Source organism: Triturus cristatus, chromosome 2_2, assembly GCF_964204655.1.
Source record: "Triturus cristatus chromosome 2_2, aTriCri1.1, whole genome shotgun sequence".
Lineage (NCBI taxonomy): Eukaryota > Metazoa > Chordata > Amphibia > Caudata > Salamandridae > Triturus > Triturus cristatus.
This window is the reverse complement of record NC_140582.1, coordinates 1,166,135,824-1,166,148,844: the sequence shown is the minus strand read 5'-3', so window position 1 is coordinate 1,166,148,844 and position 13,021 is coordinate 1,166,135,824. Positions and strand designations below refer to the sequence as shown.

The 13,021-nt window shown below is 46.7% G+C and overlaps 1 protein-coding gene across 1 annotated transcript in view; it reads right to left on the bottom strand.

Moving 5' to 3' along the window:
- The window catches only part of NAGK (N-acetylglucosamine kinase), a 198,854-nt gene extending 188,769 nt beyond the window's left edge, over positions 1–10,085 (bottom strand). Inside the window, exon 1 of the mRNA XM_085642711.1 lies at positions 9,894–10,085. Within this exon, the coding sequence (XP_085498837.1) occupies positions 9,894–9,922 (29 nt within the window). The 5' untranslated portion in view covers positions 9,923–10,085. The remainder of the gene's footprint in view (positions 1–9,893) is intronic.
- Positions 10,086–13,021: the final 2,936 nt, after the last annotated feature.

Sequence of the window (13,021 nt, the reverse complement as noted above, 5' to 3'; positions counted from 1 at the left end):
CTCTGTGGCCTAATCTCACTTTCACTGAGCTCCCTGCTTTCCGCATCTCCTAACTCCAGCACATTCATCGCTGCTCTAGTATTGCCATTGAGACCCGCAGAGCACCTATGCCAGATTGGCTTTCATACAGGGATCAAAGCAAACAAGGTGATGATGGACGGATCGCTGAAAATGGTTCAGGCACTCACCCCCAGTCACAGATCTGGGTTGAATCCATCATCATTCTTAAGATCACTTTGCCACCTCAGTTTAGACCCAGCTATATGCAAATCAGTCTTGACCCTGTGCCTCATGGGAACAGTCCAGCCCGAACTGCCAAGCCAGATCTTCCCTGGACTGGAAACAAGCATCCTGGGACCGGTTTCTGGGTAACACCCTTCATCTGCCAGGCTAGCTTGAATCCAGTGGCAAAGTGAGCAAGGGACCCACGTCTGGGCATACTCCTTTAGAGTTTCAAACCAACTGAATAGATGTGAGTGCCATTTAAGATCTGCAGACTCTAAACTTGTATTCTTAACCCATTCGGGGAACCCAAAGATGCAACATTATTTTGCTCTCATCTTTGCCTTCTAGGTAGTTTTGATTCCCTTGTGACCCTTAGGATTCCAGTAAACCTGCACCACTTCAAGGCCAACTTGTTGGTTGAACAAATGGAACATAGTGGTTTGCAATTTGGGACAGTGGCGGGGAAAGACGTTTAGTAAAGGCTGTTCACCTCAAATTGTGGTTCAACCACAATCTCACAAGTCCGATCACAGGTCATCATGGTCATACATCGTTCAAAGGGCGCAGGTAAGCATTGATCAATTTAGGTTTTGATTGGTTGAGAAAATGGATAGACCGGAAGCCTGATTTAAAGGTTCTTGATTGCAAAGTGTGAGGCAGGGAGATGTTGAAGCAAACTATGACGCTAAGAAGAGTGTTGAATAGACAAATGTGTGGAAGATGTTGTTTGAATTAAGAAGCTTTGTTAACTTAGTCAGGGTTTATCCAATATTTGTTAGGCCTCTGTAAATGAGACAGGTGCAAGTAGTGTTGCTTGTGTGAGTGGGCGTCAGTGGAAGGACCTTTGATGAAAGGTGAAAAGGGGGCGTCGTTGATCGACGTGCCCTGGTGGGCCTCTGTTCATGAGTGTAATGATGGTGCTACTCCTGATTCACCTTTACATTGGGCAGCTTGTATGAGGAGTATGCCTCAGATATTATGATTAAACATCCTGCTTTCAACATGTTAACCTTCCATTATGGGGAAATATGAGTTTTGGGGGCTGTGTCCTTTATTTAGTCCCAGTGGTTTGATGCATGTCCTTTGTGAAGTGTGTGTCGGTCTCCCTTTCTGGTATTAATGATGTGGAATGGGGTAAGGAATAAAGTGTTGCACTGTGATTGATAGAACATCAGCGGCTGTTCCATTAGTCCATGGTCCATATTGTCTGTTGTGCTCTGGAAACAGCCTTTACCACATTTTGTTTACCATGCATGACGTTTACCACGCAGACATTTTTACTTTTATCATGCAGTAATTTACCACACACTTTTTTAAAAATAATTTTTATGCTATTTAAACTGGTTTAAGTGTGGGTAAAGAAAGGGAAAGGTAATTTTATGGGTAGAAGTAAAAGGAGGTGAGGGGGATTTTTGGGTTCAGGGGTGGGTAGAGATAAGGTTAATTTTAGCTTTTGGAGGAGGGAAGAGGTAAAGGGAGGTAAGGGTGATTTTATGGTTTAGGTCTGGGAAGAGGATAAAGGGAGGTAGGGGTAACTGTGGAGTTAATGGGTGGGTAGTGGTAAGGGACGTCTGGGTACATTTAGGGTTTAGGTGTGGTTAACGGTAAAAGGAGTTAAGACAAGGAGACAGGACAGAAGTTAAAAAGAGTAGTGATAGCTAGATCTGCCTTCCCATAGGAAAGCATTTTTGGTTTGCTTATATCTTTTGCACAGTTTGACTAATCTTCACAAACCTTTCCAAAAAAAGGTCTCATCCACCTCAGCACATTCCTGTAAAGTTTCAGGGTGATCTGTAAAGCGGGGGCAGAGAAAAGGGGGCAAAAACAAGTTTTCCCCATAGGAACATTTAACTGCAATACCGCAAAAACTACTCTTCTGAAATACACCAAATTTCTAGATATTGGTCTTGATAAGATGCTTTTTGTGAATTGATGCAAATCCGTTCAGTAGCTTTAGTGAAATTAAAGTTATTAACGCGTGTCTATACCACACCACGGAGGATCTGAGGAGCCAGTAGATATAAAGAGGAAATCTGGTTGGCTACCACCACATCAACAAGGATATGGCGGCAGTCAGTTTAGGACTCAGAGACTGAGTCCCCTGTCCGTAAAAAAGGATTTGAAAAACACATAGGCGGACCAGATGGAGAAGCAACATCCCCATGCCAAAAACTTAAAAATTTACTGTGAATTTGCAGTGGGTCTGAGAATCTGTGGGGAAAATGGGGGGCAGAAAACAGCTGAGACCATGGCTTGAGTCACACGCTGCTTGAAAACGATGGTGCTGCAGGGCTAATGGGCGGTAAAGCGCGACATCGCGCGCTGCTTGAAAACGATGGTGCTGGAGGCTGCAGGGCTAATGGGTGGTAAAGCGCGACATCGCGCAGTGCTTGAAAAGCCCAAGTACTTTGATGGTGCTGCAGGGCTAATGGGCGGTAAGGCGCGACATCGCGCGTTGCTTGAAAAAACCAAGTACTTTGATGGTGATGGAGGCTGCAGGGCTAATGGGCGGTAAATGGAGACATCGCGCTCTGCTAGAAAAACCCAAGTACTTTGATGGTGCTGGAGGCTGCAGGGCTAATGGGCGGTAAAGCGCAACATCGCACGCTGCTTGAAAAACCCAAGTACTTTGATGGTGCTCCAGGTCTAATGGGCGGTAAAGCGCGATATCGGGCGCAGCTTAAAAAACAGAAGTACTTTGATGGTGCTGGAGGCTGCAGGTCTAATGGGCGGTAAAGCGCAACATCGCGCGCTGCTTGAAAACGATGGTGCTGGAGGCTTCAGGGCTAATGGGCGGTAAAGCGAGACATCGCGCGCTGCTTGAAAAACCCAAGTACTTTGATGGTGCTGGAGGCTGCAGGGCTAATGAGCGGTAAAGCACGACATCGCGCGCTGCTTGAAAAACCCAAGTACTTTGATGGTGCTCCAGGTCTAATGGGCGGTAAAGCGCGATATCGGGCGCAGCTTAAAAAACAGAAGTACTTTGATGGTGCTGGAGGCTGCAGGACTAATGGGCGGTAAAGCGCAACATCGCGCGCTGCTTGAAAACGATGGTGCTGGAGGCTGCAGGGCTAATGGGCGGTAAAGCGCAACATCGCGCGCTGCTTGAAAACGATGGTGCTGGAGGCTGCAGGGCTAATGGGCGGTAAAGCGAGACATCGCGTGCTGCTTGAAAAACCCAAGTACTTTGATGGTGCTGCAGGGCTAATGGGCGGTAAAGCGCGATATCGGGGGCTGCTTAAAAAACCCAAGTACTTTGATGGTGCTGGAGGCTGCAGGCCTAATGGGCGGTACAGTGCGACATCGAGCGCTGCTTAAAAAACCCAAGTACTTTGATGGTGCTGGAGGCTGCAGGGCTAGTTGGCGGTAAAGCGCGACATCGCGCGCTGCTTGAAAACGATGGTGCTGCAGGGCTAATGAGCGGTAATGCGCGAAATCGCGCGCTGCTCGAAAAACCCAAGTACTTTGATGGTGCTGGAGGCTGAAGGGCTAATGTTCGGTAAAGCGTGACATCGCGCGCTGCTTGAAAAACCCAAGTACTTTGATGGTGCTGGAGGCTGCAGGCCTAATGGGCGGTACAGTGCGACATCGCGCGCTGCTTAAAAAACCCAAGTACTTTGATGGTGCTGGAGGCTGCAGGGCTAATGGGCGGTAAAGCGCGACATCGCGCACTGCTTGAAAAACCCAAGTACTTTGATGGTGCTGGAGGCTGCAGGGCTAATGGGCGGTAAAGTGCGACATAGAGCGCTGCTTGAAAACTGCTTGAAGTGAGGGGCAGCCACAAGCAGGGCACAAGTCCTAAAACAAGCACTCCGAAAGCGAAAGAGGATCGTGCCGGAGCTTGTCTTTATGGGACCATGTGTTTAAAACACATGGCCCCATAAAGATAAGAAACCTTTTGCGACCCACGGAAAGCAGGCGAGCCCGTCCAAGTGGGCCATCTGCAAAAAGCCAAAGGGAGGCAACACGGAAAGCTCTTTTCCAATGGCTGGCCACCGTTTAGCATAAATGGTGACGCCAGCCAATGGAAAAGAGGGGCGGGGTTTAAAGCCCTTTACTGAAGATACTCAAAAACATTAAATCTCGTCAAGTGAGCTTCGCATGTGCGCAGCCACGCTAGGCAAGACCTAAAAACAACGAGCTCAGGATTAAAGGGAAGCTCTTCCCTCAAATTCTGAATTTCTTTTTTTCTTTTTCAACAAAATCCTTTTTGTGGGTGCACCAGAAGTGGTTTCTTTTTTTTTTTTAGCAGTGATCTTGATGAGTCATTCAAGTCTAGCGCACTATACAGGTAGTGCTCTTCATGTGAACAGTTCATCAAGCGCATTGTAGAGGTTAAGGCACCATAATAGAGCCCATGAACATGGAACCCCGTCTTCATATTCTACATGACAGAGCTTTTAACCTGACAGTCTAGATAGAATCACATCCATGATCTACCCATAGCCTTTGCTAGTGCCCTCCTATTCCAGATAACCAAGCACCAAACCTCAGAAAACTTTAGATTCCAGCTGATCAAGACACTAGGCACAATCGATTCACTTCATCAAGCAGCCTATGATGGGCTCACTGTCCTCAGACCCCAGATGTTCGAGCCCCCAGCTTCGGAGGCTGGTGGAGACATGTCAACCACCCAGCTTTCCCAAGCCAGAAGCACATATCAGTATTGGTTGCTGCTCTGCCACGTCTGGGTAGATACCAAGAGTATCCTCTGCATCTGGTTGTATATGGCCATTTTCATGGGATGCTCCTGAATGGCCCCTTAAGAACAGACTATGGCAGGTCGTATAATGACCATTCCTATAGGCTACTTCGCTGTCACTAAGGAGGCACTACAACATGTAATAAAGAAAGACTCACAGAACAGCAGTCAGTCAATACACAAAATAACAAGCATTTGCAATGCAATAGGTCTCGCATTTTCAAAAGTTTAAGCTAATAGCATTGCAAATGACGATGCCTTTAATTTATGTTTTGGCTTTTAAAACATAAATAAAAAGCATAGTTATTTACATTGTCAATAGCTCAAACTACAAGCTCAGCCTTTTTAATTATTGCCAAACACAATTTCCAACAGAATGAAACAGCTTAATGAAGAAAACAAGCAATTAATCCATTGGTCTGGGAGTGTTTTGTTCAGAATATTGTACTGACGGGAATAACAGCAGATCCCTACGCGGGACCGTTGTAAGGGTGTGGCAAAATTACACCCGGAAAAAGACATATTGCGCATTCCTGTGTAATCTGTGCCGGAATCACAAAGTGCAGATGGACATGTATACCATACGTGATGCCACTGTGGTAAATTTACTTATAAATATGATGCACAGCGTCTTTACCTTCAATCACAGAAGTGAGGAGTCCCAAGATTGTGCCACAGGAGTAGTCGGAGAAATCTTGTGCAGATGTGGCATTCGCCCGGTCTCAATTAAGGGGCAATTTTGAAGACGTTCTTTCAGGTGTAACTATAGTCTTGAGAAGTTCTCAAGACTATAGTAACACCTAAAAATTCCAGGTGCTTCATGTGTGAGAAAGTGTGCCAACTCTCTAGTTTTACCAAGGAATGTCTAGGAAGGTGAAACATGTTAAGGGAAGTAAATAAAGTAACAACAAAAAAAAAGTTAATTTAAAAAAATTCTTACGCTAAGGCGTGAGTAGTCTGCGCATTCTGAGTACTGCTTACAGAGACGGTTTGGTAGACAGTTGTCAGTTATCTTTTTGTGCGTCACATACACCTGCTTTTTTCCACATGTATAAATTAAAGTTTTTTTGAATTGGATAAACTTGTGTTTATTATGATCAGGAGTAATTTGAGATGCCATAATTTACACTGCTTCAGTTCTGAGGTGCACTTGTAGAGGGGTAGGTGGGGTGCATCAGCAGAGCTGTGAGTGAGTTCCAGCATTGGATTAGCATGGGAACTTTAGGTCAGAACAGAAGTGTGTTGGCCTAGCACTCGAGGGACATTGCTGGACAATCTGGGGCTGTGGCAGAAGGGCTGCGATGCATTGGTGTAGCTGTGTGAGAATCCATGGGCTGCAGCCTCGTGGGTTTTGTTCAGTTTGTGCTGCTGCAACGTTTGCCATTTCATTTTTGCTGTAAAACCGACCCCTGCTGGATGCTTTCGTTTCCTTGGCATCGAGGAAAGTGCTATGTGCCTCTCCAAGTATTGAAAGCGTCATGGGATGCTGGGCATGACTGATGTCCATCGGCCGAGCGGCATGTCAGTCCTGCTACTGAAATAAAGGGGCTGCAGGTCAGAAATGAGAAGATAAACTATTGTTTCATATAACACGTCCCACCCTAGTTGTATAGTTTCAAAGTGCTGTAAATGCCAGCTGGTGGGGCTACTTAATTAATTGTCACACAGTTAATCACCCTCCAAAGGATGAATGGTGGAACCAGTCCTTTTTTTAGATACACTCTTACCAGCAACATTGTTTAACTCTCCGAGCTATCTTTCCAACATGTTGAAAGAGACACGGGTGCTTCATAAATGCATATATGTGTCTCTGTGTATCCCTGCACATCTTGTGTTTTGTCCAGATCCACAGATCGTCATTATACGTGCTTTTCATCCTACTTGTGTTTTCTGCAGCCCTTTTTGTCTAATTTTTTTTAAACAAAAACTGCATTATAATGTCAACATCACTAATGAGATGTAGTCAGGGTGGTTGGGAAGAGAAAAAAATAGCTTTTTTTTCTATTCCTTTACTTTTGGTATAATCACAGCACCCGCGCTTTACTTATAACATTAAAAGTAAAGCGCGGGTGCCGCGATTATACCAAAGGTAAAGAAATAGATTTTTTTTCCTATATCCTTACTTTTGGTATAATCGCGGCACCTGCGCTTTACTTATAACATCAAAAGTGAAGCGCAGGTGCTGCGCTTATACCAAAAGTAAAGACAACCAAGTGGCGCGCGCGGCACGCCTGTGTCTGTGCACGGTCCTAGCTCCTCCCACGGCCTATTGGTGTCTAGTACGCGCTTGGTGCGCGTAATAGACACCGATAGGCCGTGGGAGGAGCTATGCACGCGCCTCGGGCCAATTGCGTGCAGTCTTTTATTAGACGACGCACGCAAAGACCAATGGGGGAGCTGAAAAGGAATCGCACACGCATGAGCGTGTGCGATTCCAGGGCCGATTTCTGGACCCCGGAGAAAAGGACTCTCGCCTGTGCGAGCACTGCTGCGCAATGCAACGCAGGTCGCGAGACCTAAAAACGACATACACTGCTTTCAAAAAAGAAAGAAAAGAAATCCTCTTGCATGGTCCATTAAATCAGTGATATTTAACCTGCAAGTCATCTTGTCAAATTTGCTTACTCAACAACAAGGGCAGAAGCTGATTTCATAAAGACTTTCCTCTAGTGATAATCATGAAGACAAACGCAAGGTTAAAATGTTCTCATGTATGTGTGTATTCTGTTATACCACATTATCCACTTCTTAGGTTAGGAAATAATGTGTAAAAGCCAGATTTTTTTTGAGCCAGCGAGATTTTCCTTTTGATTTTTTGCTATATATTTTGCAAGCATACAAAATCTCAAAATAAATAAATAGAATATATTAATCATTAATACCAAGCTTCATACTCGGGCCACAATTACAGGTTTACTGGATTTTGGTGCATGGATAGCAAGGGACGGAACTTTTGATTCTGCCTGGGATTTCCACACTAAAAACTGGCTATTGTGAATGTTCTGCCAGGAATGGAGAATAACCAGCTGGACCTGGGAATACAGCTACTTTTCAACTGGATTTTCATGGATTACCGGGACGAATCTGCTCACATTTTACTCAGAAATGGCAAAAGATGTCAGCGGGAGGTTCGGTTTCTGGGAGGAGGAAGGGTGGTAGAAGGTTTGGGCAGGATTGAGGAAGTCTGCAGGAGTGTTGTCTATCCCTCCGTGGTGCTGCAGGGGCTGGCTAGGTCCAACTCGGCTCACACCTAAAGCTCATGGCCACGACCCTGCTGTAATTCCACAAGGTGTCGCTCCTCACCCAATGAAACTGGGTATGGGGTCTCTCGAGACACTGGGCTATGTGTAATGGGCCGGAGTGGTATGTCCCCTGAAGTTAACACTATGGGTGAGTTACTGACAACCATAATCAGGGCCTGTATGTTATATTTTTTTTATACACCATCCAAAGAGGATAGCTGTCTGCATGACTGCTTCTATTCTCACACTTTTCTTTACAAAAAATACATAACCACAGAATCAAAGCTTGCTGCAACATGGGCTAGCAGTCTCTGTCCTTCAGATTCAAGACAACATGCAGTATCAAAACACAATACGAGCAATACTCTGGTCCATAGAAAGGCCCTTTACATCCTGATAATGTGTTCATAGCCTCAGACCCTGATAAAGTCATTTTAATTATTCAACAGTGGATGAACCCATTACTGACATTCTTCTGAGGATGAAGTCTTTACCTCTCGAAGGTACGATATCGAAACCCCTGATGATTGACAAACCATCTCCATAATACATATTATGGAGCGATGGAGCCTTTGGCCACATTTTTGATGATTTGCTTACATTCTGTGCCCAGCGATGGAGCTACTATTCTTGTGTCTCTACGTTTTTCGTGTAATTATGAATTTAATGTGTTAGCCACATAATGCACCACATGCTGCATTGTTTGCAAATTTCAAAAGTGCGTGATCCGTTGAAAGGGATCAAAGGTTTTTTTTTTTTAAAGTGCCAGTGGTAGCGTGCTATGGTAGATTATTTACATATGATAACTGGTGTAGCTGTAATTACTGTTCTGGTGTTAAACTGAAAATAAGCAGATGAAATATGTGCCCAGAGATTAAGGATGTGTGTTAAAACGGAAAAAAACTATGACATAACTTGAACAGAACTTGCTGCCTATAATTTAGTTTTTGTTTCTAGTAAATTTAGTCAACGCTGCTGCATATTTTGATCCTCAATCGCTGCAGAACTCAAGTGTTCCTTAAACCTGATACAGGCACTTCATGATGGCACATGTAGTGTTGGGCCACAGGCCTTGAAATAATGGGGGCCACAACACACGTGTCTCCAACTGGTGGCTAGAACACTGCTTGCCACGCCCGGTGTCCTGGGCTCTTTATTTGCTTATACCACGTGTCCTCTCCCTGGACGTCAGGCACGTCCACAGGAGGCACGCTCGCAGGGGGAACATGCTTTCACTTTGGCCAGGGACCCCCACGACAGTGGAAGGGTCCACCTGGCAACACTACAGCACAGAGCTTCTCTTTTAAACTTCAGACAGACAATGTGGCCACTTTAATATTTTTCCATAATAACATCTACCACATTTATAAAGCATACTGAACTAGCTGTCCGGTCATTAGGTTCCCATAACATAAACTAAACTATGTCCTAGTCATTAGTACTCAATAGTAGTCATTACACGGACCTCAGAAGGATGAAAGCCCGGCGGAATTCCAACCCTTGATCTTTAGGATACACAAACCTCTACGATGGATGAATTACTCCACCTGAGTTAGCCTAAAAACTTCCTACTCTGGTACTTGTAATCCTAAATGTTGTGTTTAAAATGATGAACATAAAAATGCGTATAGGACGCTAGTAATAGAGACCCCAAGCCCACCGACCCCCGAGATTTACGATTATAATGGTGTCAAAAATCAAGCACAGGGGTAAGTTCCACGCACCCTTCTACTCCTCCGTAGTGCGCCGACATAGCTATCCTCCAGCTGCCGGGGTTGGTGGTGAACGAGGATCACGTGACACACCAGCTGGGTCCATTCAGGGAGGGCAGGCACGGAAACCCGGAAGCAGAGAAGGATGTAGGACCAGGAAAACTACTGCGCCACACCGACACAGAAGAAGGACTAGCCGGTACAGAAACCACGCCCTGCCGCGGACATAGAGGACGGACTCACAGCGTGGCAAGGGAACGGTTACAAGAGAAAGCTGATTTAGTTTAAATTGAAAGAAACAGCAGTAGTAGATCATTAAAACCCGAGAGCTCTGGTTTAATGATTATGTGCGTCACGGGCTCTTCCAGGACGTGTTTTTGCGGTATTATAAGAATAAAAACCTTACACTGGCTGAGTGGAGTGTAACTAGTTTCCGTGCCTAGGTGTAGGACAAAACTGCGTCGCCTTTAGGATATGAAGAACATTCTTTCAAAGTTCGTGTGGGTTCAGTGGTTGCCAGCCTAGTGGGCCGATCATTCTGAAGGGCTCAGCTGATAAGAAGGTGGATTCTTTTCTGAAGAAAGTCTTCATTGGTTTCCATATTGTTACGCGCGCTGGGAGTTATTGTGAATATACGGCGGAATCTTTAATTTCGGACTTCACATATCTTTGCCAGGCAATTCAAGATGGATTAGACTGCTTCCAGTTAGTTACTTGAATCAATGGAACGGTAAATAGAATTTTATCTGACATCTTGTTTCACATGGTTTGAGCTCAATTTCTGGCCAGTGGAACTTCAATTGCAGCTAGATGTAACTTATATTTGAAAGACTGAAATACCGATGGTGCTTGTGGAATCCAGGGGTCGTCTGGAGACTTCGCTGAGACGTAAGGTGAGGCTTAGGGGTAAACACGCAATAATGCAACATGCACACAGTAATGGGGTATGGGCTAAGACCATGAGCGGTCATGCACCCCATTATTTATGCCTTCGGGCGAGCCCCACCTCCGGTGCGTACGTCTGGACGACATTGTATAGTGCGGGCCGGGTGGCTCCACCACTACATCCCTCCTTTTCTTTAAACACAATGCTGCCCCACTTCTACAAGTCCAAACTTGGGGTATGCAGCATACAAAGTCTCTGAGTATCTGACTGGGGACAGGGTTCGGCAGGAGACCATACCTCTGACTCCGGGAGTTCTTAGCATCCCCTGCCCTGGCCATGTCGTCTCCAGGTGGTGGTTGGCTCGGGACAACTCTTGGCGGTTCTTCCCCAGCGGATGTGTCTTGCTCGGTATGCCTTGACGAGTTGTCACCGTCTCCTCCTGGGGTGTTGGGCGATGACACTGTCTCTTTCCCGTCTTCCGCACCTCCGATGTCACATCCGTCCTCTCCACTGGGTGCGGTGCTCACTTTCTTAAACCAGGAGATATTTCTTGCAATTGTGCAGTGTCCTCACCGGGCAGAAACCATGGTTCCCTGCAACTCTGAGACGTCCCACACCTCTGGCTCGTACGGATTGTGATACTTCCACCTAGGATACCGGTCCTTCACTATGACGCAGTCTCTCATTTGGATGTTCGTCACCTGCACCTTGCGTGCTTGGCTCGCCTTTTCGTTAAAAGTTGCTCTCCGTGATTGTGCAGCAGCTTGATCCAGATCTTGTGGACACCACGACGGGTCCGCGGGGACACTATCCCGGGGAGCCCTCCGGAATAGCAAATGCAAGGGAGCACACCGTGTCGTGCAGTGTGGTGTCTGACGATACGCCCTCAGGAGCTGTAGCAGGCAGTATTCTGCATCTTCACCTCTCTCTACTCCAATTCGCCTGGCACGATTCAGGGTCCGAATGAAGCGATCTACCTCTCCGTTGGCTTGCGGCCACTATGGAGTAATCTTGCGATTCTTGATGGCATGGGATGCCAGATGCTTTTGGAATTCTCTACCCTGGAAGGGTGGCCCATTGTCCGATCTGATTTCTGCCATAAGCCCCATCATCGCAAAGATTTGATCCAGGGTGACCTTGGCCTGAGGAAAAGCGGTGGACGTCACTACCTTCACAGTCGGGAATTTAGAGTGGGAGTAGATGAGGACTAGTGTGCTCCGCCCATCTGGGAATGATCCAAAATCGATGCTGACTTGAGTCCACGGATCTTGGCATGGCTCTTCCGTGATGACCAGGTGGGGAACCAGGTCCCCGCTTGTATTATTGCACGAGTGGCAGGTGCGAATGGTGTCTTCCACCAGAGTGTCCATACCAAGGAACCACACTTTGTTCTGGAGACGGGCCTTTGTTTTTGCTATCCCCTGGTGTCCCACTTGTGCAAGGTCGACCACTCTCCTCTGCAGGCTCTGGGGAATTACTGTTGTGGAGCCACGCAAAACTACTCCGTGCGCACTTTCACTTAGCTCACTGCGAGCCCTCCATAGATGTTGGCGTGACATCCTTTCATCCTCTGTCAGGGCCCGGGCTCCATCAAGGAAATGCTGCCCGCTGCATTCAAGCAGCATTCTCTTCACCTTGGATAGACCTTCATCGGGTGAGGTGGCGTTCCCTATCTCCTCTAGCATGAGCGATTTCGTGCAAGCTTCTTGAGACACCATTTGTTCGAATTCCTCTGTGTGATCTTCGTCTGTGGACTGTCCTGCTGGCGCAGTCCTGACCGGGTGTCACAACAGGAAATCGGCAGGGTTGTTGACATGGGGGCGGAACACCACTTCAAACTGGTAGGCTTGCAGCTGGACTGCCCATCTCTCGATTCAAGAAGGTGCCAACCTGGCAGTACCCGGGAAGAGGGGGATTAACGGCTTGTGATCCGTTACCACACAAAACTCCTGCCCGAAGAGGTACAGATAGAAGTGATGGCATGCCCACTTAATCTCCAAGGCCTCTCTTTCGATCTGGGAATACCGCATCTCGGTCACTGTTAGGGCTCTGCTCGCGTAGGCTACCGGGACCCACTCTTTTGCTGATTGTTTCCTGAAGGAGAATGGCCCCTATCCCCACCGGGCTGGCATCCACGACTACTTCGGTACGTCTTCTTGGCTGGAAGTAGGCCATGACCATCTTGCCCATGAGGGCTTCTTTGACGACACGGAACGCTGCATCTTCCTTTGCCGTCCACTCCCACGGTGTTCCA